Source organism: Balaenoptera musculus, chromosome 19, assembly GCF_009873245.2.
Source record: "Balaenoptera musculus isolate JJ_BM4_2016_0621 chromosome 19, mBalMus1.pri.v3, whole genome shotgun sequence".
NCBI classification, from domain to species: domain Eukaryota; kingdom Metazoa; phylum Chordata; class Mammalia; order Artiodactyla; family Balaenopteridae; genus Balaenoptera; species Balaenoptera musculus.
In genome coordinates this window covers 9,527,985-9,555,458 of record NC_045803.1, presented here as the reverse complement: position 1 = coordinate 9,555,458, position 27,474 = coordinate 9,527,985, and the positions used below count along the sequence as shown (strand labels likewise).

Sequence of the window (27,474 nt, the reverse complement as noted above, 5' to 3'; positions counted from 1 at the left end):
CCAGCCCCACATGACAAACAAAAATGTTTCCAGACATTGCCAAACATCCCCCCTTGGGCAAAACTGTCCTTGGTTGAGAACCAGTGCTTGGTTGAGAAGTTTGAAGACTCTGAGGTTCTGGGCTGCTATACATCAAAGATCCTGGAATTGTATGAAAACTTATTTTGCTAAGGTCCTTATGATTCTAGATTTCTAAGACTGCAGAGTTTGATGTCCAAGTTTCTTCTCAATTCTTATGGTTTTAAAGTTTTAACATTCTGAGAATCTATAATTTGATAGTTCTAATATTTATGAGTCTAAAGTTCTATGATTCTTTTTGCTGAATCCTATGATCTAGAATTCTTGAAACTTATGTTTCTAAGGTTCTCTGATTCAAGAATTCTCAAGTTCTATGGTTTTAGAATTCCATGCTAAGCATCATATGATTCTAGATTTCTTAGGTGCTAGGATTCCAAGTTTCTAATGACTGAGGTTCTAGGATTCCAGAATTCCAAAGGTTCTAGAACTTCAGGATTCAGGGCACTCCCTTTCCAAGGCCCTGTGCTTCTAAGGATCAGAACAGAGATTTTTGTTTCCTGCCACAAGCCCAGCCTCTGAGTGTGTCTGTGTGATGGGGGGTGTTCTGACTCTGTCCCTCACCACCCCCCAACGTGGGGGGCCCCCGCTGACCTTTGCACTGCAGGCCCTGGCGAAAGAGGCCCTTGAGCAGTTTCTTGCAAGCCTGGCAGACGGTGGGCCGCGTGTAGCTGTGGATGAGGAAGGTGTGTGGCACCTTGACCTTGGACAGCAGCATCTTGTCCAGCTCGATCGGGCGACCAGTGTAGGATGAGGCAGAAGATGAGGAGGACGAGGACGGGGGGCGGCGAGGGATGAGCTCGGTGGTGCTACGGCTCTGTCAGATGGCAAGGTGGAAAGGGACACCTCAGCACGTCGCCCCTGCGCCTGGGCCTCATCAACCCCCAACCCCCACCCCTCCCCACCCCTCCCCACCCCTCCCCACTCCCCCAGCCGCTCACCAGCTCATCAGCCATGCTGAGCAGGGACTCAGAGGTGCCGAGGCGCACCGAATGGCCACTGGCCAGAGACGTGGACGACAGGCGTCGCTTGCGGGCCCCACTGCAGTTGTTGGGGATGCTGAAGGCGCAGCGTTTGTGGTAGTTCAGTCCGCAGCCTGTGTGGGGCGCTCGACGGTCAGAGACATAGCCTCCACCTGACGTGGGCACTAAAGCTCAGCTCCCCACCCCCACCCCCACCCCCTTCTCCTTTTCTGAAGATCTGTAACACAGCAGGTCCCTCAGGATGCCTCTTCCTAGTGTAATTAACATCAGCGGAAAACTACAAAACCCAATTCAGGCAGAACTGCTAATGGCTGAGAGCCTTCAGGAATAAAGGTTTGGGGAACTCCCTGGCGGTCCAGTGGTTAGGACTCCGCGCTTTCACTGCCTAGGGCGCGGGTTCAATCTCTCTCTGGTCGGGGAACTGAGATCCCACAAGCCACTTGGTGAAGCCCAAAAAAAAAAAAAAAAAAAGGAATAAAGTTTTGGGCCACCCCAACAGACAAAACACCATGAGCAGGTGAGGTGCTGGCTGAGGGCAAAGGGAATATGGACCAGGCAGTGGAGAAGGAAGAGAAGGAAGCCACAGCCACGTGACCAGTTGCAGCCTTGAGGACAGTCATAGTATTTCTTCCTTACTTTGTTATGAATATGTGCGTACACCAAATATTTTTGTTTTCTTCCCTCTTCTACCCCCTTATCATCTAACATAAGATATTAATAATAATTAACTTTATACCGTGATATTTGTTACGGAATGTCAAAGGAGAAGAGGGAATATCACACAAGGACATCGTCTTATGGGGAAAGAGAGCATTTTCAGTTGTACTCGGGATGGTTGTATCATATCATGTGGAAGTGTGACTTTGTTCTTTCTTTTCTTTTCTATTTTTAATCCTTGACCATGAAAGAGTCAGGCTCAGCTTGTCATTTCCTACTGGACTTCCTGAACGCTTCTCCATACATCTCTGGTGATTCCAAATGATTCCAGGATCTCTTTCTGGAGTAAAGAATGTTCCTCCAGCCTTTGGAAGCTTCCTTCGGACATTTTATGAAGCCTGTCTTCTGGCAGCCGGCCTGTTATAGACTTTCCTGCGCAGTAATTCCTCATCATAGGCACTGTCTCAAATGCACAATGTCACGCTGCAGAGGCAAGCCTGGGGACTGCTGTTGGTGTTACGAGGAGAGTTTCAGGATGGCAAATTGCGCACAGGAACCATGTCCCAGTTTTGGCCTTTAATCACTCACATGCTTCACAGAATTTCAGAATCTCATCTATGGGTCCTGTTATGAGTATCAAGGTAGAACCAAACTCCCGTAGGAAGGTGTCAATGGCATAAAGTACAGGCATCTGGGCCTCTTTTGGAACCCTATGAACTTGGACCATCATCTGTGATGCTGGGCCGATGAAGTCCATTCGGAGAATGGCCATTAGAACTTAGTGATACCAGGGTTGCTCCATGACAACGGTTACATAAACCAAGACTTCAAGAGTTGGATATGGCATGTGGACGATGGCAATATTGATAGCAGCTTTGAATGCAGTGAACTGGTTTTTTGCAGGCCTGATACAGCTATTATCCCTAGAGTCCTTAAATAATGCCACAAGTGTATTTAACTTTTTTTTTCCGTGCCGTGCGGCATGTGGGGATCTTAGTTCCCTGACTAGGGATCGAACCCGCGCCCCCTGCAGTGGAAGCACAAAGTCTTAACCGCTGGACCACCAGGGAAGTCCTCCACAAGTATATTTAGGGCTGCATGATAACAACCCTAGTCGATGCTGTGGGTCATCTGGAACACAAGGTATCAGGGACTCCGGATTTCTATAGGAGAATGACAGCCACAAAGCTGGAGATCCTTAGGCAATGGAACATCTGAGAATACGCCTTTAATAGTGGGGCACACTGAGCACCAATGGAGATGCAGGTCGTCATCATATAATGGATGGTCTTCATCCGCTGTGTGTAGATCTGAGCCAAGGCGGGTGTGCGGCCTTCCTCTGCAGGGGAGGCGTGATCTCAGCATTCCCCCTCAGAAGCATCAAAGACGGGAACAGTGAACCTGCGGATCCTGACACTTGGGCTTAACCTTGAGACATCTTGTCTCAAAGGAACACACTGTGTTCCTTTATTTTTTTTAAGTGTGATTTAGGGAGACGTGTATGGGTGCCTGTTATGGACTGAATGTTTGTGTTCTCCCCAAATTCATATGTTGAAGCCCTAATCCTCAATGTGACTGTATTTGGAGATGGGGCCTTTAAGGAGGTAATTAAGGTTAACTGAGGCCATAAGGATGGGGCCCTGATCAGTGGGATTGGGGTCCTTATAAACGGAAGAGACATGAAAAATCGATCTCTCTCCACGTGCTATGTGAGCACAGGAGGAGATGGTGGCCATCTGCAAGCTAGGAAGAGAGCCCTCACCAGGAACCATATCTTGTCAGAACCCAGATCTTGTTTACACCACCCAGCCCGTGATCTTTTGTTAGGACAGCCCTAGCAGACGGAAGTGCCAAGTTGCCAAGAGGTGGACTCTGAGAATCAGCTTTATGTGTCACATCCCCAGTTACTCAAACGATAATCTGCGTGTTGCTGCGAAGGTATCTGGAGATGTGATTCAAGTCCACAATCAGTTGACTTTAAGTGACGGAGATCATCCTAGTTAATCTGGGTGGGCCTGTTTCAATCAGTTGAAAGGCTGAAAGAGCCGAGCTGAGATTTCCCAGTTGGAGAGCAGCTTCATCTCCTGCCTGCCCTCCCTGACGACCCGCCCCGTGGATTTCAGAGTGGCCAGCGCCCACAAACCTGTAAGCCAATTCCTTCCAAAAATCCCTTAATATATGCCTCCCTACAGGCTCTGTTTCTCCTGTTGATCCCTGACTGATATAGGCTCCGCCCTCTTCCCCATCACCCCTGTTCTCCCCCAAAGCTCTGCCCCTTACCACTCCCTCGGAGCTCCACCTCCCAGTCCCCACCCCCAAACGGAGCCCCACCCAGACCCCTCCCTCCATCCAAGCCCCGCCTCCTGTTCCCACCTCCAGTTCCTCCCCCAAGCCCTGCCTCTGGGCGCTCACCTCTCCCTCCAAACCCCACCTCTTAGGCCCCACCTCCTGGCCCTGAGCTCCATCCCGGCCCCGCCCTCACGCCCACACCCTACCTCTTGGCCCCGCCTCCAGCCCCTCCGCCTCTCACCATCACACTTGAGGCCCTGGCGCACCAGGCCGAAGAGCATCTCTCCGCAGTGGTCGCAGAAGGCAGGCGCTCGGTAGGAGTGCACCGTGAGGGCGTGCGGGCGGATCTGGAAGTCCTCGAAGGTGGCCGAAGCTGCAGGCAGCAGGGAGGGGCGGATGGTTGAGTCGGGACCAGCGGTGGCCATTTCAGCCTCCGCATTCCCAGGTTTCACACAGTCCTCTCAACTGCAATGTTCGATCTTTCCTTCAATCATTTACTCGCATCCTACATTTCATTCGATCTGGGTTCAAATCCCAGCTCCACCATTGGCCAAAACACCTATGTGCCTATGCCAGGGACCGGGGAGGGGGAATGGGGAATTGTTTAATGGGCATAGAGTTCCAGTTTTGCAAGATGAAGACAGTTGTGGAGGTTGGTTACACAACATTGTGAATGTAATTAACACTACTGAACACTAGACTTAGAATATGGTTAAAATGGTAATTTTATGTTGCATATATTTCATCACAATTTTAAAAAACTTAATTAAAAAAACAGATAGGGCTTCTCTGGTGGCACAGTGGTTAAGAATCCGCCTGCCAAAAAAAAAAAAAATAGACAAAAGACCTGAAAAAGGTAAGGGTCTGGACCATGCAGGTATCTAGGGAAGAGCATGCCCAGTATCATAATAGTATCGCCTTATAGTTCTTTTTTTAAAAATTTTATTTTGATGAATGTTCCGCTTACACTTTTTTATTTCTATTTTTTAAAATTAATTAATTTATTTTAATTTTTGGCTGCGTTGGGTCTTCATTGCTGCGCACGGGCTTTCTCTAGTTGCAGCGAGTGGGGGCTACTCTTCGTTGCAGTGCGCGGGCTTCTCATTGCGGTGACTTCTCTTTTTGCGGAGCACCGGCTTTAGGCCCGCGGGCTCAATAGTTGTGGCTCGAGGGCTCAGTTGCTCTGCAGCATGTGGGATCTTCCCGGACCAGGGCTCGAACCCGTGTCCCCTGCATTGGCAGGCGGATTCTTAACCACTGCACCATCAGGGAAGTCCCTATGGTTCTTTTTTATGGGTTAAATGAATATATGGAAAGCTTTTTTTTTTGGCCGTGCCACGTGGCTTATGGGATTTTAGTTTCCCTACCAGGGATCGAAACTGGGCCCTCAGCAGTGAGAGCACGGAGTCCTAACCACTGAACCGCCAGGGACTTCCCGGAAAGCTCTTAAAACAGTACCTGGCTCAGAGAAAATGCTCAATAAATGTTAGCTATTTTTTTTTTTTTTTTTTTTTTTTTTTATGGCTGTGGTGGGTCTTCGTTTCTGTGCGAGGGCTTTCTCTAGTTGCGGCAAGTGGGGGCCACTCTTCATCACGGTGCGCGGGCCTCTCAATATCGCGGCCTCCCTTGTTGCGGAGCACAGGCTCCAGACGTGCAGGCTCAGTAGTTGTGGCACCCGGGCTTAGTTGCTCCGCGGCATGTGGGATCTTCCCAGACCAGGGCTCGAACCCGTGTCCCCTGCATTGGCAGGCAGATTCGCAACCACTGCGCCACCAGGGAAGCCCAGCTGTTATTTTAAAGTTTTATTTTTGGACTAAATCTTGTTCCTCTCCCCACCCCCATCCCCCCCCCCAATTTCTGTCTAATATTAAGCTATTTTTCTTAGTATTATGCAATGGAGAGGGGACTCTGTTCTATGTGCCAAGCACTGTTTACACGCGCAGGATAAAGCTCTGAACAAGAGAGTTTCACCACTCTCAGAGATCTGACATTCTTTTGAGGAGAAGGAAAAGATACATAAAACAAACAAACAAACAAGGACATTTCTGACAATGGAGGAAGTGGCATTTAAGCTGAGATCCAAATAACAAGAAGGTGCTAGATATGAGAAGACAGGACAGGGTCGGGGGTGGGGGAGAAGGACAGCAAGTGCAAAGGCCCTGAGGTGGGAGGGAGCTTGATTTCTTTAAGGGACAGAAGGCAGACAAGATGGTTGGAACAAAGAAAGTAAGAAGGACAGTGTTAAGAGATGAATTTGGGGAATTGGCAGGGCCCAGGTCATGGACAGCCTTGAGGCCACGTTGAGGAGTTTGCATTTTGTTCCGAGGGTAATGCAGAGTCAGGGGAGGATTCTGAGCAGTGAGTGTCATGAGCTGACTTAGGTGCTACTGCAATAGTCTAGGCAGGAGGTGATGGCGGCTTGGATCAGTGGAGGGAGTAAAGAAATAGATTCAGGATGGGTGAGACCAGTAGATTTGAGGATGGACCAAGTGAAGGGGTGAGAGAAAAAGAGGAGCCAGGCATGGCCCAAAGTTTGGGGCATGAGCATCTGGGTGAATGGTGATACCCTTCACCAAGCTGGAGAAGACTGTGGGAAGAGCAGGTTTAGAAGGGCGAAATCAAGATTTCTGTCTTGGACAGGCTGTATCTGAGAGGCCTGGAGCTGCCGAGTAAAAGCGTCAGGGAGACAGCTGCACGAACAAGACTTGGGTTTGGGGAGAGACCAGGATGAAGATAAAAATCCAAGGGTGACAAGCCTATACGAGGGATGTAAATCCAAACTTCTTCTTTTTTTAATGATTTATGCTCTTTATTTATTTATTTATTTTTAATTTATTTTTTGGCTGCGTTGGGTCTTCGTTGCTGCGCGTGGGCTTCCTCTAGTTGAGGCGAGAGGGGGCTACTCTTTGTTGCGGTGCGCGGGCTTCTCATTGCGGTGGCTTCCTTGTTGTGGAGCATGGGCTCTAGGCGCCCAGGTTTCAGTAGTTGCGGCACGTGGGCTCAGTAGTTGTGGCTTGCGGGCTCTAGAGTGCAGGCTCAGCAGTTGTGACACACTGCGGCATGTGGGATCTTCCCGGACCAGGGATCGAACCGGTGTCCCCTGCGTTGGCAGGAGGATTCTTAACCACTGCGCCACCAGGGAAGTCCCATTAATCCAAACTTCTAATTGTCATCCATCCATCCATCCAACAAATTTTACAGAGCATTGCAGTACTCCGGGTGGGGGTGGGGGGCAGGGGAGGACATACAGCCATGAGTAAGGTACCTCCCACCCCCCTACCCCACCCTCCTGAAGGAACCAAGGGCTAAAGAGTCCTCTAAGTGCTGAGAGCTTGCCCATCCATCAAATGGGAATGGCCAGTGGGTGGACTAGATTTTGGCTGAAAATACAGGTATCCGGGTTTCACCTCACGCCGCAGAGTCTGATTTAATTTAGCATTTCACTGGGAGGAGGCACAGGCAGCAAAACATTTTTAACTTTACATCAAAGTGTAACGTAGGTCTAGGAAAGGACATATCAGAAATGCACAGCTCAATGAACTGTCAAACTGTACATGCCCATGTCACCAGCATCCTGATGGATAAATGGAAGTTTAAACCATTGTGCCCCCCCACCCAACTCCAGCTGCCAAAAAGGTACCCACTCTCTTGGCTTCTAACAAAATAGCGTAATTGTCTTTGTGCTTCGTAAATGGAATGATACAATATGTAGTCTGATGTCTAGCTTCTGTCCCTCAGCATTAGGTGTGTGAGATTCATCCGCGTTGCCGTGGATGGTTTATGTTCAGTGCTGTGCGAATTCCACAATGTGCAGGCACCACACCTACCCATTCCATAGCGGTAGTTTGTAAAAAGCTCCCGCGGTGATTCTAATTTGCAGCCAAGGCTTAGAACCGCTGGTCCCTAACTTTAAGAACTAAGTTTCTGGGCCCACCTCCCCTCCCCCTCCTCCCGATGCCCCGCCCCCGCTCGAGGCTGCGCCCCTAGGCCTGCCTCGGCCTCTCACCCGACAGTACCACCTCCACCAGGTCGCCCTCCTGGATGTCTCCGGCGGAGCGCACCAACTGCAGGAGGTTGGCCGACGTGGGGTCATGTTTGAAGAGCAGGATCTTGTCGTAAAGGCCATAGAAGCCACACTCGGGGAACTGAGGGGCGGGAGAGGGAGGTGGTGACGGAAAAGCTCAAAGCAGCGGTCTGGAACCCTCCCAGGGCAGGGCCGGCTGTTTCCCCCGGAAACTCAGAGACCCCGCAGCCCCTCGCTTCCTGCCCGCTCCCTCCCAAGCCCAGCTCGAGCTGAGCTGGGCAGGGTGCCAGGGCCCCAGGTGTGCTGGGAGAGAGCGCTGGCCAGAGTTTGGGAGAGTGGCTCTGGGAGCGTGGGCACCTAGAATCTTCTGGAGATGGAGGGGGGTAGGGCTGCGTGAGCACCCCTTCCCTTATCTCCCCACCACCTCCCGCTCCCCCTCACCCCCAGCTTCCTTCCTGGATCTATTGTTGTCCCTGTTACCTGGCTCCAGGCCCAGCACTGGGGCTGGGCGATCTGGAAGGAGGGGATTTAGGACTCCTAGTTTGGGGGGGGGGGAGGGGGTGCGGAAAGGCTAGGGCTCAAGGGAGCTGGAAACTGGCACGGTGTCCCCCACCCAGTGCCTCAGGGACCCAGGTGTCCTGGTCCCCAGCTTGGGGAGGCGGGGCAGGAAATGAAACCTGGTAGAACAGAAAGTGAAACCACCCAGGTGGAGCCACTGGAAGGAAGGAAAGGGGCCCTACCACACCTGGACTGGGTTGGGGGAGGGCAGAAAATAAAACTGCGGTGAGACCTGAGGGGGTAGGCTGAGGACCTGAGCACCGGATAAAGAATTTCACCCAGGGGACAATCTGCCCTCTCCCCAGCCTGTTTTCCCAAGGAGCAGGCTGAGTGCGAGCTGGGCCTGCTAGTTTTGGGGTTTGGGGTAGGTGGCAAAGGAAGCTCTATCTGTTCTTGTTGCTGGGAGAGGGTCCACAGGTGGCCAGGACTGCCAGGGTCCTGACTGCCTTGGAGGTCTTTCTCTAAGCTTCAGTTTCCTTGTCTGTAAAATGGGGGAGTTGGCCCAGTTCCTAACGTTTTGTCTGCAGCCCAAAGAATTCATTCCCAGGAATCTAAGAAGATTCTACAATTTGGGTATTTTGGGATTCCAGCATGCTCACATTATAGGATTATACATTCTAGATTCCAACAAATTATCATGATAAGTTTTAGGATTTTAATAACCTAGATTAGTAGTAGTCTAATATTTTAAAGTTCTAGGAATCTGCCAAACTAGGAGTCTAATATTTGAATATCTTAGCATGAAAGGATTTCAACGACCCAGCATTCCAGAATTCTAACATTTTTATGCTCTAGGAGTCTAACAACGATGGAATCAAATATTCCAACATTTTAATGTTTTAGTATTTCAACAACCTCGGGTTCTAATGTTTGAACACTTTAATATCAGAGGAGTTCAGTTACCTAGCAGTTGCATATTCCAACAATTTAGAATTCTAACATTTTAACACTTTTACAGTCCAAAATTCCAACAATAGAGTAGCCCACTATTCCAATTTTTTTTTTATTCTAACTTTTAACATTCTAGAATCCAAGCATTGTGTCCCACCTGATTTCCCCTTGCCGTGCTCCCCCAGGCCCCAACCCCAGTGACCCTGGTGTCCAAAGTGAAGAGTGGGGTGGGATTGGGGAAGGTTCGTTTTAACAGACTAGCATCAGAACTGGGCGGGGGGGGGGGGGGGGGAGACACTGATCAGGAGAGGGGACACAGACCTCAGAGCCTCTAGGGATTGTGAAGAGGCGCACCTGCCCCTCCACACACACTCAAGCCTGGGGGAGGGCAGAGATTGGACTCTGAGACCTCACTTGCCCCTGGCAGCTACTGCAGGCACCCACACCCATGCATGTCACTTGATCGCCATGGCCAGCCTGGCTTCAATTTCTACTGTTTCCACCAAATGGGAGGCCGGGGATAGGCCTGGACAGGGAGGTCCCCTGACATCTGTTGCTCCCACCTGCCCCTTCCTCTCGGCTCCTACACCTCACCGGTCCCTCCCTTCCTCCATGCTGTCTGCAGCAAACAACAACACGCAGGGACATGCAATTTGGGGAGGCCTCTAGGGCCTCTGACCAGGCCTCTCTCAAAGGAGTAGTGGAGTGAGGGGCAACTGGGGGCCAATGCCCCACCCCCACCCCTCAGTCGCCCAAGGCTTATCCCCCTTCTCTCCCTCTTCCTTATACTGGGCTGGAGATCGCCTCTGCCAGCGCCTCCACCCTCTTCCAGATCTCTCCTCAAGCTAGATGGGGGGAACCCTGTGCCCTCACCTTCTGGTCAACGATGGAGCAAGCCAGCTGCTTCACGTGGGCCAGCTCGGAGGCGGTGGGCAACAGCACGAACTCGCGGGTCAGCCCGATCTGGATGTGGAAGGACACCCCCGAGCCCGGCGCCGGGACATGGGGCAGCAGCGGTGGCGGCGCCTGCAGTTCCAAGCTGCCAGAGGGCGGAGGAGACCCCGGCCCGGGAGAGCCCGGGAGCCCGGCGGGATGGGAGGGGGCGGCGGCCATAGGGCGAGGCCCGGGACCCGCCGCCCGGCGCCCACCCGGGATCCGGCTGCAGGAGCCTGAGCAGGGAGGCTCAGGTCCCTGGATCCGAGGTATCTTGTTAGCTGGTGGTAGGAGCGCGGGGATCCCGGGGATCCGAGAAGAAAATCCTGGCAGGTTGAGGGAACTCGAGGATGGTGGGACCCTGGGAAGTTAGAGAAAAGGAATCTAGTGGATCAGACGCCCGCCCGGGGATTAAGGGATCACAGACGATCAGAAAGGAGAAATCTAATGGTTTGGGGGGCCCAGAGATTGGGAGATTCCAAGAAATCAAAAAAGAAAATCTAGTAGGCCGGGGTCACAGGGATCAGAAGAGCCCAGGATCCAAAGGCTCCCTGGAGAAAGAAGGGATTGGAAAGGGAGCAGGTGGAGCCAAGAATCCAGTGGCTCTAAGAAGAGGATCCATATAAGAAGGGAGCTCGAGGGATTCACCAGATCTTGGGGTGGAGAGCAGGAGTCTCTGAGTCGGGGATCGAATGGATCCCAGGGATCCGACGGCGGGCCTGGGAATGGGCAGAGGGATTCCGAGGGCTGGGGTGCTAAGGCGGGAATCTCACGGGTCTCGGAAGTTGGAGAAAAATTCGGTCGGGGGCCGCGGAGAAGGGGGTGTTACCGGCGGCAGTGGGGTGGCGGGGGGTGGGAGGGAAGGGAGGGTCGTCCGGCGCCGGGCGCCGATGGCTCTTTTTCCCACTCCAAAGTTTAATTCGGCGGCTGCTGCCCAGGAGGAAGTGTCCGGAGTGACAGTTCAGTCGGCCAATCGGCGCCGGCTTCGGTGACGTCGAGAGGGCGGAGCCTGATGAGGGCCTGCGGGCGGAAGAGGAGGGCGGGCTTAGCGCCTCTGAGTTGGGGGTGGCACCTCCTGCTCCCGGGTCTGGGGACCCGGGGGTGGGAGATGCGGGGAAGGGAGGCGAGACTGATTCCTTCCCACCTCACACCCAAGTCTGGAAAGCTGACTTTTCCCTGAGCTGGAGAGGGAGGGGCAAGCCACTCTCACCCCCACAACAGGTCGCGAGGCCGGGGCTGAGGAGGCGTCTGGCCCTTTAAGGAAGGGGGCCGTTCTGCCTGGCCTGCATCCGGCGCCCACCGCTGGAGAAAGGGTGGGAGGCGGTGTCAGGTCTGGCCCGCTCTCCCGGCCGGGCCTGCCTCTTCCCAGGGCGTCACCACGCCCGCCCCCTCCCCCCACTCCCGAGCCCATTACACAGGTGGGAAGACCGAGACCTCCAGATGGGCAGAGATCCTTGCCTCAGGTCTGTCTCCAGCGACCTTGGCCAAAGTGCCAGGAGCAAACTGCAGGGGTCAGGGCTGGGTTACCCGTGCGCGGAGAGAGTCAGGCACAGGGCAGGTGGAGAAGGGGTGTAGTTTCCTTCCATCAGCTCCCCACTCCACCCCAGTGTTTAGGAGGGTGAAGAGCCAAAGAAAAGCCTGGGGGTGCCTGGAAGGACCATAGCGACCAGGGAGGACCACACATCCACACCACTTCATAGATGGAGAGCACATAGTTCTCCTGGGGAAGTGTGCACGTGCCTGTCTCTGTGTGACTTTAGGTTGGTGACCTCCCCCCTCTGAGCCTGTTTCTCTGTCTCTTAGATGGGACGATAATAGGACTGACCCCAGAGGGTCTTCGTGGGGATTAATGAGATGGTTTAAGGGTGCCTACAACACAGCAGAAGCTCAGTAATGGTGACTGTGGCTATAATGCGCTGAGATAAAGGGGTGGGCATCTCAGGCACTCAGGTGTTTGTGGGTGGGTTTGTTCATTTAGTCATTCAGCAAGTATGGATTGAGGCCCTACTATGTGCCAGGCCTGTCATAAAACACCTCTTCCAGGACCAATTCCGACTTGATTTCTTCTCCCCAGCTAATAATGAGTGGCTACCATTTAGTTTACGTACAGGAAGCTGAACCCTCAGAGAGGCAAAGTGACTTGTCCAAGATTGCCATGCGAGCAGCTACCACCCACTGGCTTCACTGAGGGGCCAAGGCCTGGCTGAGCCCCAGAGGCATCCCAACAGAGATGGGCCACCGCCGCCTAGGCTCCCGACCAGCAGGGCTGGGTGGGGATGAGGAACTCACGATGAGCCCCCATTCCTGGTAAAGGGCTGTTGGGGGTAGCTGAGGTTGGCACAGTAGCGAATCTGTCACCACATCCGGGGGCTGGCTGGGGCTGGGGAAGGAAGTCTGAGGCTGGAGCGAAACCCTAAACCACCACCTGGGGAAGCTGCACAGAGCCCAGAGGGATGAGAGGGCAATGAGGCCGCATGGCACCCATAGCTGGGCTCCTGTCAGCCTCACCTGGTGGCCATCTGCCCACCTGTGCCCTTTGTCCAGACCGGCGGACGACCACCACAGTGAAATCCTAACATGAGTGTGCACTTCTCAGGCCTTCATCCTTCCTCAAGTGTTCATGGGGCCCTGACAGGAGCCAGGCCCTGTTCCGGGCACTGGGGTGCAGCCCTTGATAAGCCAGGAGGTGGGCATTACTGACAGGCTCACTTTACAGGGGAGGCTGAGGCCCAGGGAGGTGCCAGGACTTGCCCAAGGACCCCTGGCTGGTAGGCAAAGAGGCCTCATAGCAAGCAGAGGGAGTCACAAGGGACTGGATACAAATTCTGATTTGTATCCTGCTGGGCCCTGAGCAAGCTCCTCGAGCCCTTGCCTCCATCTCTCGTCCTTTGTTAACGCGTGCATAATGTTCCGCTCCCCACTTTTTGAGGTTGTGGGGACCTAGTGAAATGGCACGTGAAGAGCTCTGAGGGCACATCCGACTGCTGTGATTCAGCCACCGCAGAGAAGGGAGAAGGGAATGGACTCCTCCGGGCGCCTGCAGCGAGGGGTCAGGCACTTGCGTCTCCTCCTCCGGCAGCTCCCAGCAGGGCAGAGGCGTTCTGCGCGGGCACGTCCCAGGTTCTCCCTTCCTTCCCACTCCATGTAGGCCCAGGTGTGGGGCAGGGAGAGAAGGGGGCCGTTCAGTACTCTGGGTTAGCACTTTGGCCTCACTACCAACCATCACACAGGGGGCGGGGGGGATGAGGAGCTGAACCGGCACATCGCTTCATCTGCTAGTCAGGGCTCGGCTGTAGCCCCTGGGGAGGGAGCGCTTAGGGACAGAAAGGAGGGGCACAGGGAGATTCGGTCCTTGCCCCCACTTCCGTCCCTCCACCCACACCCCACCCAAGATCTGGGCCCCTCTCTGCACCCCCGCCCTACCACGAAACCCCAACCCATCACATCCCCTCGCCAAGCTCCACCCACCCCTGGCAGAGCCAGTTACTCCTCCCCGAGAGTCCCCCGGTCCCCTCAATAGTCAGCACCGCCGCCCATCTTACTCCAAAGGGTTTATTGAGACAAGGTTCACAGGCAAGTCCAGGGCAGAGGGGATGGGGCTTATAAACAGGAACCTGGAAGGGGGCCCGAGGGCACGGGGTGGAACCCAAAAACGAGAGTGAAATAAATAGAGGAAGAGAGTGGAGGGTCAGGAGAGGAGACGGACAGACTATCACACAGTGATAACAACAGGGGTGGGGGTGGGGCTCCATTAAAATCCCATTTATTTATACAGATATACAGGGAGTTATGGGGGACCCGGGGGACCCCACTCCACCCTCCATGCGCCACAGAGGGGCAAGAGAAGGCCATCTCTCCCCATGGGTGACCCCACGGGGGTTTGGGGGGGCTGCCCTTGGAGGAGTGTTGGGGGGAGGTAGGGGCGGGCACCTCCCCCGAGGGCATCACCAGCTCCCCAGGCAGTTACTGGCCCTGGCGGCGTTGGGTAGTGTCTGGAAAGCTGTGCTGAGGGAACTGGAGGGGAGGGGGTTTACTGGGCGCGCTCCCGGGGTGGGCCAGGCCCGCACCTCCCCGGAGGACAGCCCAGCCTGCAGCTGGCTCCAGGGCCCCGGCAGACCCAGAGCAAGGGCATCGGGGGCTCCTCCCGGCACAGCTCCCACCCGGGTCCAGGGAGGTGGAAAGGAGGGGTCAGGGGTTCAAAGAGAGAACCTGGCACCTTCTGGCGTCTTGGAAAAGCTAATCCCTAAGGACACCCAGCCCTGGCTGTACGGCCCCTGAGAAGGCAGCTCAGAGACCTGGAGTGGGTGTCAGGGTGAAGAGAAAATTCCCAGAGACCATCCTGGAGGGCGACTCCTGAAGGAGGCCACGCCCCAGCGGGATGCCCGGGGAAGGACGGGCCGAGGGGAGGGCCTCCTGGGGAAAGGGCCAGTTAGCACCACCAGGCTCCAAGGCAGGCAGGAAGAAGCCAGGCCTTGGGGCCTCCAGACCAAGGCTGGGAGTCACCTATGGGGGACAGAAGGGAGGGGAGAATGGACCATGACCTCCAGGGTGCAAGAGGCCAGGCAGCTCCAGCCCCTCTAGGCCCCAGCCCCTCCTCTGAATGCCCAGGGGCTACCTTGGCAGTTCTCACAGGGCATGCCTACTAGGATTTCAGGTCTTGGCACCCTCTAGAAATGCCAGGCGAAGGGGGGTTTGTGAGGGCCCCACTGGGAGTGAGGATGCAGGGGGCTTCTGCCCTCCCAAGCCTAGCCTACCTCCCATCTGGCCCCTCACCTCAGTCCCACCTGCCCAGCCCCGCTCCCCAGCCAGCGTGGCGGCCTGGGCGGGGCCAGGTGGGCATCATACGAAGACCTTGGCCAGGGCATCGGCGCCCGCGCTGGCGATGAGGGCCTTGCTGGGGTGGCAGGCGACAGCATGGATGGCCTCCTCGTGCTTCTTGCGGTGGGCCGTGATCTCCTGAACGCATGTCTTATTGTCCAGGCTCCACAGACGCAGGGAGCAGTCGTGGCCTGTGCAGATGTGGGAGCAGGAGGGGCCGTCACCCAGCAGCTCCGGGTCCCCCCGCCTCCTTGCCCAGACCCGCCCCCCGAACCTGGCCTCGTCTGAAGGCCTGGGAGTTGGGTGGGGCTCACTCCTCTGCCCAGTTGCCTCCAGATGCCCAGTGTGAAGGACTGCCCTTCTGACCAGCTTATCATCCAGCCATCTAGGCACCGAGTGTTCACTGAGCACCTACTGTGTCCTGCACTTGGGGGCGTGGTGAACAAAACAGGCAAATCTCCCCGCCCCTGTGGTGCTGCGTCCCAGTGTGCGAGAGACAGTAAACAAGAGAACAGGATAAACGAGGCCGGGTGGTCACAAGTGCTGTGAGCACAAGTCAGTGTGAGGACTGTGTGGCCCAGGGGGTAGGGCAGCGGGGACAGCCAGGGGCAGGTCCTGAAGACTGACAGCCTGAGCAGGCAGGCGGGGGGTGGGGGGGGGGAGACTGCGCGGGGCCTTGGGGCCATGAGCCACTGCGGGGAGACCGCCGGACTTAGGCGTTACCGGGATCCGGCGGGCTGCGGTGGGGGGACCTGGGCCCTGTACTGAAATTCTGCCTGGGCCTGGTCTCACTGACTGTTCCCTCAACCGGCGTCCTCCCTGGAGACAGCTGTAGCACCGTCCCGGGCCACCCCCGCCCTCCACTGCCACTGCTCACGCCTGTGTGTGCACTTGCTCGCTCACACCCCGGGGCAGGCTCGGTCTGGTCAGGCCTCCATGACCGCCAGCGCACACCCTTCCCCCCCTGGCGAGCTTCAGCCCCTTCTCCATCCGCCCAAGTCCCAGCCCATCCCGTTGAGGCGCAGCCCCACACTCACTGGGGCTCAGTGCCTTTATCCACACACAGCAGGTGCACCAAATGCTAAAATTTCTCGTGGGGACTGAGAGTCAGATAAACCTGAACTTCAATTCCTGCAACCCAGTGGGCTGTGACCAAGTGAAGTGACTTCTCTAGCCCCAGTCACCACATCCGTGCAGTGGAATAACAGTACCAACCTCACTCAAACCCAATGAGATGATGCGGGAGAGGGCCTACAGTGGGCTCCGGGGCACAGTGCTTTGCTGTCCCCACCCTCGTGACCACTGCCATTCCAGCCACAGAGGGGCTCCAGGCCCCTGCTCGGACAGCACTCCCACCAGCTCCCCATCCTCAGGGAGCCCCCGGAGTACTCCCTCGGGACCAGAGCCTGGCTCTCTTCCTCTTCCTCTCCCCAGCCTGCCGGGAAAGGCACACGCCCTCACTCCTTAGGAGCCAGGAGGCTCCTGACTTACTTCCTGACATCAGGAATACGCCATTGGGGTCCACGGCTAGGCAGGTGACCGCATCCAGGTGGGCAACCATGGAGTGCACGGATCTCCCTGGAGGGAGAGAGGGTGGCAGCAGGTTTACTTTCCCCTCTGCGCCTTGCCCGGGAAGGTGAAGGGGCTAGAAGGGACACTGAGCCTTCAACGTGGACACCAGGAGGTCTGCCATCTGAGCCCGGTTGACCCCTGCTCCCTGTGAGCACACGTGAAGGGGCGGCCAGGAAGGCTGGGCCTCACCTGTCCGGTTGTCCAGGAAGCGGATGCCTCTGTCGTCGTGGGCGGTGATGGTGAGGGGCCGGCTTGGATGACTCACCACCTGGTTGACCTGGGTTGGGCCTGACAGGAACAGGAGGGAGAGGGGAAGAGGCCACGGGTGGGAGGGCATCAGGGAGACCGGGACAAAGAAAAGAGGAGAACCGCCACCCCATGCCCGTCCTCTGCTGAGACGTCGAGCAGGGCTGGGCACCCCGGCCGCTCCCTCCTGGGCCCAGTGCTTCCTCCGCGCAGTGGACGCTGCGTGGCCCCGGGGCGAGCGGGAGGGATGACAAACACGAAGACGGTCCTTCTGCTCCGCCAAGTGGCCTACGCGCGAGTCCCTCGTCATGTCTCTCCAGTCAGCCCTCCCGAGCACCCTGTGCCGTCCATGATGGCAGTGACCGGGACCTGATCTCCGTCCCTCTCAGAACCCCCAAGGGGGCAGGGCAGCCACCTTCCGCTGACTGGGCAGCAGGTCACCAAAGCCACAGGAGAAACTGGGGCCCTGGAGGCATTCCTGGGGCCCTTCCTTACCGCTGTTCCCCCGGGAGTCCAGTGTGAGGAGGGCACTGCCAGCCTCCAGGTCGTACAGGACGGTGTCGCCAGAGCGGAAGGAGGCCACGATGTGGGCAGGCTCGGTGCTGGTGAAGGCCACTGAGGTGGGGGTCCCGTGATCTGAAGGCGGAGGGGAGAGAAGGCTGCCTAACGGCCCCGCTCCTCCCTGGGCGCGGGGGGTGTGGGGGGCCCAGGAGGCGCCCCTCCTCTGGGGGCCTCCGGCTCTGTACGGCTCCGGTGCCACCTGTCAGGGTCCCGCACGCCCCCATGTCCCCCCCACTCACCGCTGGCTGTGGGGAAGGTACAGAGGCAGGTCGGGCTGCTGCCGCTGGGGTCCCAGATGCGGACGGTGCCGTCAGCAGAGCAGGAGGCTAGGCGCTGGGAGGTGGGACTGAAGGCCAGGCCCCACACCGCGTCCCCGTGGCCCTCCAGGACGTGGCTCAACACGCTCGGGTCTGGACCCGCCGGAGGGAGAGAAGGGCTGCGTCAGGGCCGCCAGCCCCGGTCCCAGCCGGGACAGCCCCGGAGCACCAGTTCTGCCGAGACGCAGGCACTGAGCTCCAGCTGCCCTTTCGCCTGGCTTCGTACCCGAATCCTCACGCCCTCAGAGCTGCTCCCGCTCTGACCACTAGCTGTTCTGTGAAGGTTTTAGGGCTCTGAAGGCGCCCCAGAGTGGGAGCTCCAGAAGGTAGGGATTTCCTTGTTCCCTGCCGTCCCCAGAGGCCCGGGATAGTGCCTGGCACAAAGCCGCTGCTCGAGACATACCTTTTAGGACTTAGTTAAGGGGACGAGGGACAAGGGTGGCTCTGTGGCCCTGGGACCCTTTGCAGCCTGGCCCCTGTGGGTCAGCCCCACCCTCGGTCCCTGTGGTCTTTTCTGCCCAAGAGCACGGCCTTGCCCGGTCTCTCCAAAGCCCTCTGGTCGTTCCCACCATTGCCTCCCTGGTCACTCGAGTCCACACAGGTGCTCTGGCTGGGTCCTGCTGACACCCGACGTGTGACAACTTGCTTGGTCTAGAGCAGATACTGCCTGGGACTGACCCTTGACCTTTGAAAGGGTGAGACTATTCTTCAGAAAACAGTATACATTCTCTGAGAGGAGACACAGACCTCTAAACTCTGCCATGACAGCCTGTAGTACGGAGCCATGTGTGTGATCAAAAGGGTTATCAGAAGAGGCGTCAGAGGGGAGGCACACGGACACTGAACAGATGTGACAGTCTGGTCACTTCTCCACTTAATCTGAAAGGTGGCCCAAGGATACAGCCAAACCCCCTACAGCCTGGCCCAGCTAGAGTCCCCGTCTCACCTGCTCTACCTGCTCCCTGCCGGCTCCCTCCGCCTGACCATGCAGACGCGGGCAGAGCTGAGCGGAGAGCTGCCAAGGCCCCACCACACCTTCGCCCGGGCTGGTCCCCGGCCCCAAAGCTCAACCCCAATCAGCTCCTCTGCGACACGCTCCCCCACCGCCCCCCTGCTGCCTCGCCTTGTCCCACCCTCGGGCGCGTGCTGAATCGCCTTGGCTCGTGCTTCACCAGACCAGGAGCCCTTGGCACGCCCACCCCCAGTACCCAGTGTGAAGCCTGGGGGCTGCGGGAACCAAGAGGCCCGGGTGGCAGGTGGGTGGGGGAAAGGAAGGCAGGGGAGGGAGCTGTCCTCACCGTAACCGTCGTAGGGGTCCATGTTGAGGTCTGGAATCTTCCAGCTATGGATGCGGGCATCTGCCCCACCGCTGTAACAGTATTCACTGTGGCTGCCCATGGCTACTGCCAACACGGGGCCCCTGGAGGATACCAAGTTGGGTGAAGCGGGGAGACGAAAAACTCCAGGCTCCCCCTCCCCCACGGGACCCTGAAGTGCTCCACTAGCATTTTTCAAGGCTGGCAAAATGGAATCCAGCGTCTGGACCTCTGGGGGTGCCATCCAGGCAAGGTGCCTGTCCCACTCCCCGCGTCTGTTTCCTCCTCCGAAGGCTGTGCTGAGAACCAGCTACGGGGGCACTGAAAGTCTGCAGAGCGCCAGGAGCGAGGTGGGGTGTGTGGAGAGGGTCACAGGGACTCAGAGCCCTCCTGCCACCCTGCCTCAGCCCCCAGGGTGGCAGTGAGTGGGCCAAGGGGCAGGCTGCCTTTGGGGGCACTTCCCTACCTGTGAGCCCGGAAGGCATGGATAGGTTCCACGTCTAGCGCGGCATTCCTGGGGGAGACAGAGGAGCTGGATGTCGCTGCGGGCCCCTCATCACCCCGTCCCCTGCGCCCAGATGCCCTCCCCACCCCCCCACCCTGGGCTGCTGCTCTCACTTCTTGGCCGTGACCGCCTTCTGCAGGTTCCAGAGCTTGAGCGTGCCGTCCTCGGAAGCAGTGAGCAAAGCCGACTGGCTGTGATGGAAAGCCAGGGAGCGAATGCCGTCGTAGTGGGAGCGGAGGGTGAATTTGGGGTTCCAGGTCTTCTTAAAGGCATCCTTGCTGTCAGACAGCTGGGGTGGGGGAGCTGCCTCAGTGTCTGCTCGTGCACCCCAGCTGTCCTGCAGACACCAACTCCCAGCCCCACACGGGGCACCTCACAGACTGGCCTCCAGCCCGGCCCTCTCCCACTTCCTCCTTGCCCGCAGTGTCCCCTCCCTCACTCAGCAAGTGCCTGCAGTGTGCAGGGACTGGGGAGGCAAAGGTGAGCCCAAACCCTGGGGATCTCACCGTGCAGAGGGAGCCTGGGGGAGACAATCAGATCGTCTCCACAGCGCAGAGGATTATGACCTGCGAGCAGTGCCACGAATTACAAATGCACTGAGAGGAGGTGTGGGGCGGCCTGTCCTCCTCCGTGGGGGGTCAACAAGGCTTCCCTGAGGAACTGACAAGCCACCAGGATGTAACCAGATAAGGGGAGGGGACAGAGGATGGAAACTGCATGTGCAAAGTCCCTGAGGCAGAGGCAGCAAGGGTGGATCCTGAGCCTGAGAGGAGGCCTGGGATGCAGAAAGCAAGGGAGAGAGCAGCAGGAGATGAGGCCAGGAGGGCTGGCCAGAGCCACAATAGTGGCCCATGCTCAGGAATGTGCAGCTCATCCCAAGCGACAGGGGAGCCCCAGAAGGGTTTAGAGCAAGGAAATGACACAGCTTCTTCTGGCCGCCCCGTTGAGGGGCTTGACTGGGGAAGACAAGAGTGCCTGTAGAGAGAGAGGTGAAGAGGTCCTGAGGGAAGTCTCCCAGGGAGAGGTGAGGCAGACCAGACACTGCGGAGTGGAGATGGGGACAAGCACACAGTGGGGAGAGACTGGGAAGCCGAATCAATAGGCCTCTGAGGGAGAGTCCCAGAGACACTCCACAGGTCCTGGCGGACGATGGTGTCGCTCTCCAGGTGGGGTACCTGGGGAGGGCCGCTCGGGAAAGGAGACGAGCAGACTGTCAGTCAAGCCTCAGTGCTCTGCCCCAAGATGAGGTGTACCCCTGATGAACCCCTTCATCTGGGCTCTGTCCCCCAAGGTCACCACTTCTGCCACAGAGGTTTAGGCCGGAGGGTCTACCCCATCCCATGCACGCTGCCCCGTGGGGGTGGGTCTCACCTTGGGGAGAGCAGAGCTCTGCAGCGTGCTCCCTGCTCAAACCCTCCGCTCCAGTCTCGCTTCCCAACACCCCACAGCAGTGTCCTACCCTTGCTGGGATCACTTGAAATCTTGCTAGAAGCTGTGGTAAATGTCCTGCTACAGGAACATGCCCACACGTGCCGGTTTCAGAGATGCCCAGATAGCCAGAGGCCCGGCCACGGATCTCAGGACACTGGCCCTAAGGTCTCCCTTCATTCCAGCCCAACATACCAGATCGGCCTGATTTTTTGTTTTGTGGCTTAAAGTCACCTTCCCTTCCAAAGTCAGCTCAATTCTCACCTCCTGCACAGACTTTCTTACCCGAACTGCCACCAGCCCAAAGCCCCCTTCCTCTGATGCTGTATTTTGACTCAGCACCCCCTTCACCCTTGCCTCCTGCCTGCGGTGGGTCCCGGACTTGAGGTGCATGGAAGCCCTGGGTGGGAGGGAGCATCGCCGGGAGAAGGAGCCTGGCAGCATGATTAAAACACAGGCGCCAGAGCCTTTTAGGCCAGGCACCTCGGTGACCGCAGTCAAGACCCACCGCCTGTCTGTGTCGGCACCCTCTGTGAAACAGTGAGCTGGTGAATGATCTCACATCGTCCTCGTGTGTGAGGGGCTGGGCACAGGCCGGGCACACGGTCAGAGCTCAGCCAGTCCCGGCACTGCGCCGACGCCTGATGGGGGCCTGTGGGGGGTGGGCACCCTGAGAACTTACATCACAGCTGAGGTCGTTGTCGTTGGTGACGGTGAGATCTGCCAAGTCCCCCAGGCTCACCTCCCCGCCCCCGATAGTGTCCATGATGAAAACGTCTGAGGAGAAGCCAAAGGAACCTGGTAGGGGGAGGGGAGGGAGGGCGCAGAGAGGGGCAGGGAGAAAGAGAGAAAGACAGAGAGAGGCAGAGAGAGAGATAAGGAGTGAGAAAGAGAGACAGGGAAAGGACAAGATCAAGAATCACAGCTGGAAAGAAAGAGACAGGGAGAGACAGACAGACAGGGCAGGACAGACAAAAAGAGAGGGAGACAGAGACAGACAGACGAACTTTTGGGACAGGGAGGCTGCAGACTAGAGGCTGGGCCTCGACCCTGAGGACACAGAAGCCCTCGGCTTAGCTCTGCAGCCTCCCTCTGCCGCGGGCCCCTCAGGACTGGGCCAGGGTGGAGGGGCCTCTTACCTTCGTGGGGCCGGGGCTGGGGGGTGCCGGGAGGTGGGCCGGTCACTTTGGGTGGCAGCCCATCCACATCCCGAAGGTCGGCCAGAATTCCCTGGAGTTTGACCCGCCGGCTTTCTGCAGGGACAAGGCACCGGGCAGGAGTCACTGACTGGTTCACTCAGCCACGTGCAAGCGATGCCTTCCCCACCTCCGAGAGCTCTCCTGCAGCTGCGGGGAGGCCGGGAAGCCCTGGGCTCCGGGTGCGGATGGCGGACAGGCAGAGGAGACAGACTGAGATGGGACCCTCCACGGGCCGCCCTTGCTGGGGCCTCAGTCCCCAGCCATCCTCCATGACCCCGAGGGCCTCGCAGCTTGGAGTCACAGGACAGGACGCGGCGGCTCTGCCCCGTCTGCCTCCCCCACTCCGGCTCCGCATCCTGTCCACCCCGCCCCCTCCGAGGTCGCCAACAACTGGCTGCTCGAGCGGAGGGCTGGAGGCCCTGCCTCAGGAAGAGCTGGGCCTGCCTGTGTCCCCACAGGGGTTTTCCAGGGAAGGAGTGAAGGCCTGGCCATCGTGGTGCAGGCCTCCTGCTCTCCTTGGCCACCCTCCTCTCAGGAAGTGTATCCGTCCGGTGGAGACCCTGGGGCAGGAAGCAGCTGCAGGCGGCTGTGTGTGCCCGCAGTGAGGAAGGTGGGCCAGAAAACCCCCAACTCACCCAGTTCATGGTGGGTCCCCTCTCCGGCACATCGCCGGGGGTCTGGAGAGCCCTCTCCGTCCTCTCCTGAGCCCAGGAAATCAAATTCGTTGATGGCGTCCTCTGAGTCGTCCTCCTCGTCTTCGTCCTCCATTTCAGGAACCAGGGCCTTGGATGGCAGCTGGGGCGTGGAGACAACCAGGGGTCAGGGGCTCTTGCATGGGCCCAAGCCCACCCAGTCTCCAGGAACAGAGAAACCAAGGCTCCTGGCCTTGGCCCGCAGGGTCCGCCCCAGCCCCACACTTTGATGCCGTGCTCCCCCTGCTGGGAGCGTTCAGGGCTGCTCCTCACTGGAGGAGCTGCTCCCCCAGCCTGGCTCTGGAGACCCCTTGCGCTCCTGCTGCCTCCAGCAGTGATCCCCGCACAGGGCCCTCCTCCTGGCTTTCACTCAGGCTGTTCCTGCTCCCCCATGCCCCGCCCCCCAGCACAGTTCTTCTCATGAAAAAATGTCGGATAACATGACAGCCTGTTTCGGGGGCGAGGGAAGATATATGTGTGTCTACGGGTGTGAGTGGAAGGAGGCGCTCCATCAAAGTGAGAACAGATCCATGGGTACAACAGTAATAATAGTGAACACTTACTGTGCCAGCCTCTCTGGGTTATTCAGTGCACTGAGTAAGCTTCACATATATGATTTCACAACCCCATGAATAATTACCATTATTGTAATTATTATCCCCATATTACAGATAAGGAAAACTGAGACTGAGAGGTCCAAGCCGTTCCTTATACACTAAGACGGCTCTGGGGTGTGAGATTACCTGAGGTTCTCCAAGTCTTCCTTATAACTTTCTACACTGGCTGAATTTTTGTTTTCTTACATAACAAGCAGGAGCTACTTTTAGAATGAGAGAAAACACCCCAATTCCTCCATTTTGAGAAACAGAATGCTGGGCGAGTGAATACTGAGTTTGCTATTTCCCACTGTCGGTCTTAACCAGGAGCAAGAACCAAATCATCCTGTTTTCCTCAATTCACAAGCTTGGACCAAATCCCAGGCTTGTGAATTTACGAGCAGCATCACACCTGTGTTTCCCCACACGGACACCTTTGAGATGCAGCCTCATGAAGTGACATCTTGCGTATGATTCTTTACCCTCTTGTGGCGTAAGCATCACTGTGTTTTACATAAAGTGCCATCCGGGAGCTGTGTACTTGGCACTTCAAAGGCTGCACTTAAATGGCTTAAGGGAGTTTCAGAATTTTCAAATACAGTTTTGAATCCGAGTTCTGCTTTAAGTGCTTCGGAGACCACTGGTTCCAAACACCACCTCTTCCAGGAAGGCTTCTCCCTCCTAAGTGTTCCCTGCCTGGGCCCAGCCTCAGTCAGACTGTGAATTCCTCGAGGGCACGGCTGATGCCCGTCCTCCCAGAGGCTCAGCATCCTGAGCTGGGTCTGGAGGGCAGGAATTTGGAGCAGCTATGCTCAGGCTCAGGCATCGTGGAGGGCCAGCCTCTGGCCTGTGTGGGAGGAGGGGGATGGGACGTGAGTGCCTTCCTCTTCCTTCCTGGGAGAAGACCCAGGGTCAAGGTTCAGACAGCCTGCCCAGAGAGATAATGGCAGGGCTCAGTCCACGAGAGGGGCCCTATGCGGTTACGTCCTGCCATCACTGCCTGGGACTGTTCGTGCCAGGCCCCTGCCAAGCACTGCTAATACTGCTGCCGCCGAGCACCTGGCCTGGCAGCCACCGTGCAGCCAAGGGCTTGTACACATGAACTCATTTTAATTAATTCCTCAACAACCCAGAGACAGGGACTATTAGCTCCTGAGGCTGAAGCCAAGACAAAGAGAATCACGTGCCCACAGTCACAGAGCCAGGCCACGGCCACTCTGGGAGTCACGGGCAGGTCTTCTGAATCAGGGTCTGGTCACTGAAGGTCTGCGTGTGGAGACAGAGGGCTTGGGGAAGCACGGGACCCCTACATAACGAGCCACCTGACAGGGCATGTGGGACAGATGCGGTGACTGACGCAAAGGCCGAAGGGAGTACGCGATCATTTCTGATGGGAGGAGCGGAGAGGAGTGGGAAGGTTTCCCAGAGGAGGCTGAGGCGAGACCTGCAAAAGGAGTGAAAATCCCAACAGGGGCAGGAGGGACCAGGCGTTCTGGACCAGGAAGAAGTTTAGAGACCCCGGACTCAGTGACACCTTGCTTTTCCTGCAACCCCAGTGCCAGTGTGCCGGCTCTGTGCATTCCACTCCCCTCAGTGCGTTCACTGAGCGCCTGACCTGCGCGGGACCCTGCGCCGAGCCACGCCGGGGACACTGGACACAGAGCTGAGGCCAGGACAGACCTGACACCAGACAGGGAGGACCCAGAATGGTCCTGGTCAGGACCCCACAGGAGCCTCCTGACCCTGTGGGGGGAAGGGGAGCAAGGGCGAGTCAGACAAGGCTTCCTGGAGGAGGGGGGTATCTGAGGTGAGTCTGAGGAGGGAGGGCTGGAGTTCGGGTGGGAAGGCCGGGTCAAGGAAAGCCCCTGAGGCCGTCTCCCACAGGCTCCCCTTCCCGGGCACGTGTCCCTGCATCCACTGTGGCACGTCGCTCTGCCTCTGACTACCTAGAAGCCTGCACTGGCCCCAAGCTCCTCCACGCCGGGACCGGACCGGACCTCTGTGTCTCCATGTCCTCACTGCCAGCACAGAGCTGGGCCCATGGAGGCCCACATGGTCGTTTACTGGACAGATGAGACCCGGCCTCGCGTAAGGACGGCGCCATCAGGATGGCGGGAGCACGGGGCTCTGGCAGTTAAGGAGTGGGGGGAAATGCGGTGGGAGCCGTATCTCCAGGCCAAGCTGAGGAGATGTGGGCTCTACCTTGCGGGCAGTGTCCCTGGGCCTGGGTCCTGCCACCAACAGCAGACTGGACACTCACATCCTACGAAGTCCCCCCTGGAGTCCCCTGACCTGGCTCCAGGCTGAGCCCTGGGCCCGGCCACATTCCCTCAGGGTGCTGGGGAGGGAACAGTAAAAGACTCGCCCAGTCCCCGCCTCGTGGAGCTCACAATCTACTGCAGGAGACAGAGGCAGTCACACCAAAACATTTCTAAGTCCGACTGTGGTCAGGCTAGCCGGAAGGAGAGCACACTGTGAGAGGGCGTCTCAGAGCTGGCCTAACCTGGAGATTCAGGAAAGGCCTCTCGGGAACATCTGAGCCCAAGGAGGGAGAATGGAGAGAACGACGGGGGTGCAGGTGGAGAAGGGGCCAGCCCTGATAGAAAAGACCTAGGCGCCTCCCAAGGTACCTGAGGCAATGGCACGGCAGGACAGGAGATGGGGACCCAGGGAAGGGACACGGTCAGGACACGGACCAGTCCTTAGAGGCAGCCCCAGAGCACTCACAGAGGCACTCCGCTCTGCACACAGCAGGGGTCCGCTCGCAGCAAGGGGGAGGGCGCCCCCTGAGCTCACGCGCTCACCTTCACGCGCTGCTTCTTGGGCTGCACGCTGTCCAGCTCATCGTCCTCGTCGCTGTCCTCGTCCTCGCAGTTCTGCAGGAAGGGAATCTGCTCCAGCACCGAGCCACCCAAGCGCTCTTTGCCGTCTTTGCCGGCCGCATTCCTGCCCACGACAGGGGGGCAGAGGGGGCATTAGTCCTGCCAGGCGACAAAGCTCAGATGGGAGAGCGCCGAGGCTCGGGGGCCAGAGCCTGGACCCGGCTCCCAGGAGCACCGAGCCCACCCTGACCCCAGAGGAACCTTGACTCTGACCACACGCAGGGCTTCAAGCCCAGCCTCTGCCTGACACACCCCAGCTGGAACCCTCACTGGGGCCACAGACCAGGCCCGACCCCTCATTGAGCTCTGACCCTCCCTGAGTTCCAGACTAGCCCCCAACCCTGACGGCACGGCCCTGGCACATGCTGAGCCAGAAGGAGAGCTGGACAGCAAAGCGCCACTGACTCAGCAGCCCCCGTTCCCACGGCCCGCTCAAACCACGAGCACAGAGCAGGCGAGCGGCGCGGACAAGCCCAGCAAGAAAGAGGACCCGGTCACTCCACGGTCACTCCACGACCACTCGGGCCCCTCACGCCCGCACTCTCCCCACTGACAGACGGCGCTCCCCTGTCCACCCCGGGCCCGCTGTTTAACGGCTCCATCGGGATGACAAGTTTTAGCGACGGAGGTTATTTTCCAAGCCTGACTCCAGGGCAGAAAGGAGGGTAGAACTTGACGTTCAGATAAATGCCAACATCCTCCTTTTCTGCCACTGGGCTGATGCCCCAGAGAGTTCTTGTCAACTGCCCGGGTGGACGGCTGCCACTCCGCCGGGACGCTGCGCCCAGGCTCTCCTCCCGCTTGCCAGCTGCCTCGGCCTGGCCTCCTCTGCTGGACCGCCCCAGGGCTCGGTCCTCGGACCTCCTCTCGGCACCATCGACACCCTCTGCCTCAGCGACTGCCGCGTCCCGTGGCTTCCCAACCCGCCCGTG

General features: G+C 57.7%; 2 protein-coding genes across 3 annotated transcripts in view; both read right to left on the bottom strand.

Moving 5' to 3' along the window:
• Window positions 1-11,693, bottom strand: part of PRKD2 (protein kinase D2) — a 33,316-nt gene extending 21,623 nt beyond the window's left edge. The window contains 6 exon segments of the mRNA XM_036832148.1: window positions 670-892; window positions 1,017-1,171; window positions 4,246-4,377; window positions 8,011-8,149; window positions 10,351-11,430; window positions 11,621-11,693. Of these exon segments, the coding sequence (XP_036688043.1) occupies window positions 670-892; window positions 1,017-1,171; window positions 4,246-4,377; window positions 8,011-8,149; window positions 10,351-10,590 (889 nt within the window). The 5' untranslated portion in view covers window positions 10,591-11,430; window positions 11,621-11,693.
• Window positions 11,694-14,145: 2,452 nt separating this feature from the next.
• Window positions 14,146-27,474, bottom strand: part of STRN4 (striatin 4) — a 25,442-nt gene continuing 12,113 nt past the window's right edge. The window contains exons 6-18 of one of the 2 annotated variants that reach the window (XM_036832139.1): window positions 26,465-26,606; window positions 23,008-23,167; window positions 22,313-22,426; window positions 21,856-21,971; window positions 19,859-20,034; window positions 19,707-19,754; window positions 19,223-19,344; window positions 17,847-18,017; window positions 17,542-17,682; window positions 16,990-17,088; window positions 16,720-16,806; window positions 15,184-15,419; window positions 14,146-14,913 (exon numbers count right to left, since the gene is read on the bottom strand). In XM_036832139.1, the coding sequence (XP_036688034.1) occupies window positions 15,250-15,419; window positions 16,720-16,806; window positions 16,990-17,088; window positions 17,542-17,682; window positions 17,847-18,017; window positions 19,223-19,344; window positions 19,707-19,754; window positions 19,859-20,034; window positions 21,856-21,971; window positions 22,313-22,426; window positions 23,008-23,167; window positions 26,465-26,606 (1,546 nt within the window). In that variant the 3' untranslated portion in view covers window positions 14,146-14,913; window positions 15,184-15,249. The remainder of the gene's footprint in view (window positions 14,914-15,183; window positions 15,420-16,719; window positions 16,807-16,989; window positions 17,089-17,541; window positions 17,683-17,846; window positions 18,018-19,222; window positions 19,345-19,706; window positions 19,755-19,858; window positions 20,035-21,855; window positions 21,972-22,312; window positions 22,427-23,007; window positions 23,168-26,464; window positions 26,607-27,474) is intronic. The other variant, XM_036832140.1, reaches the window with a different exon arrangement.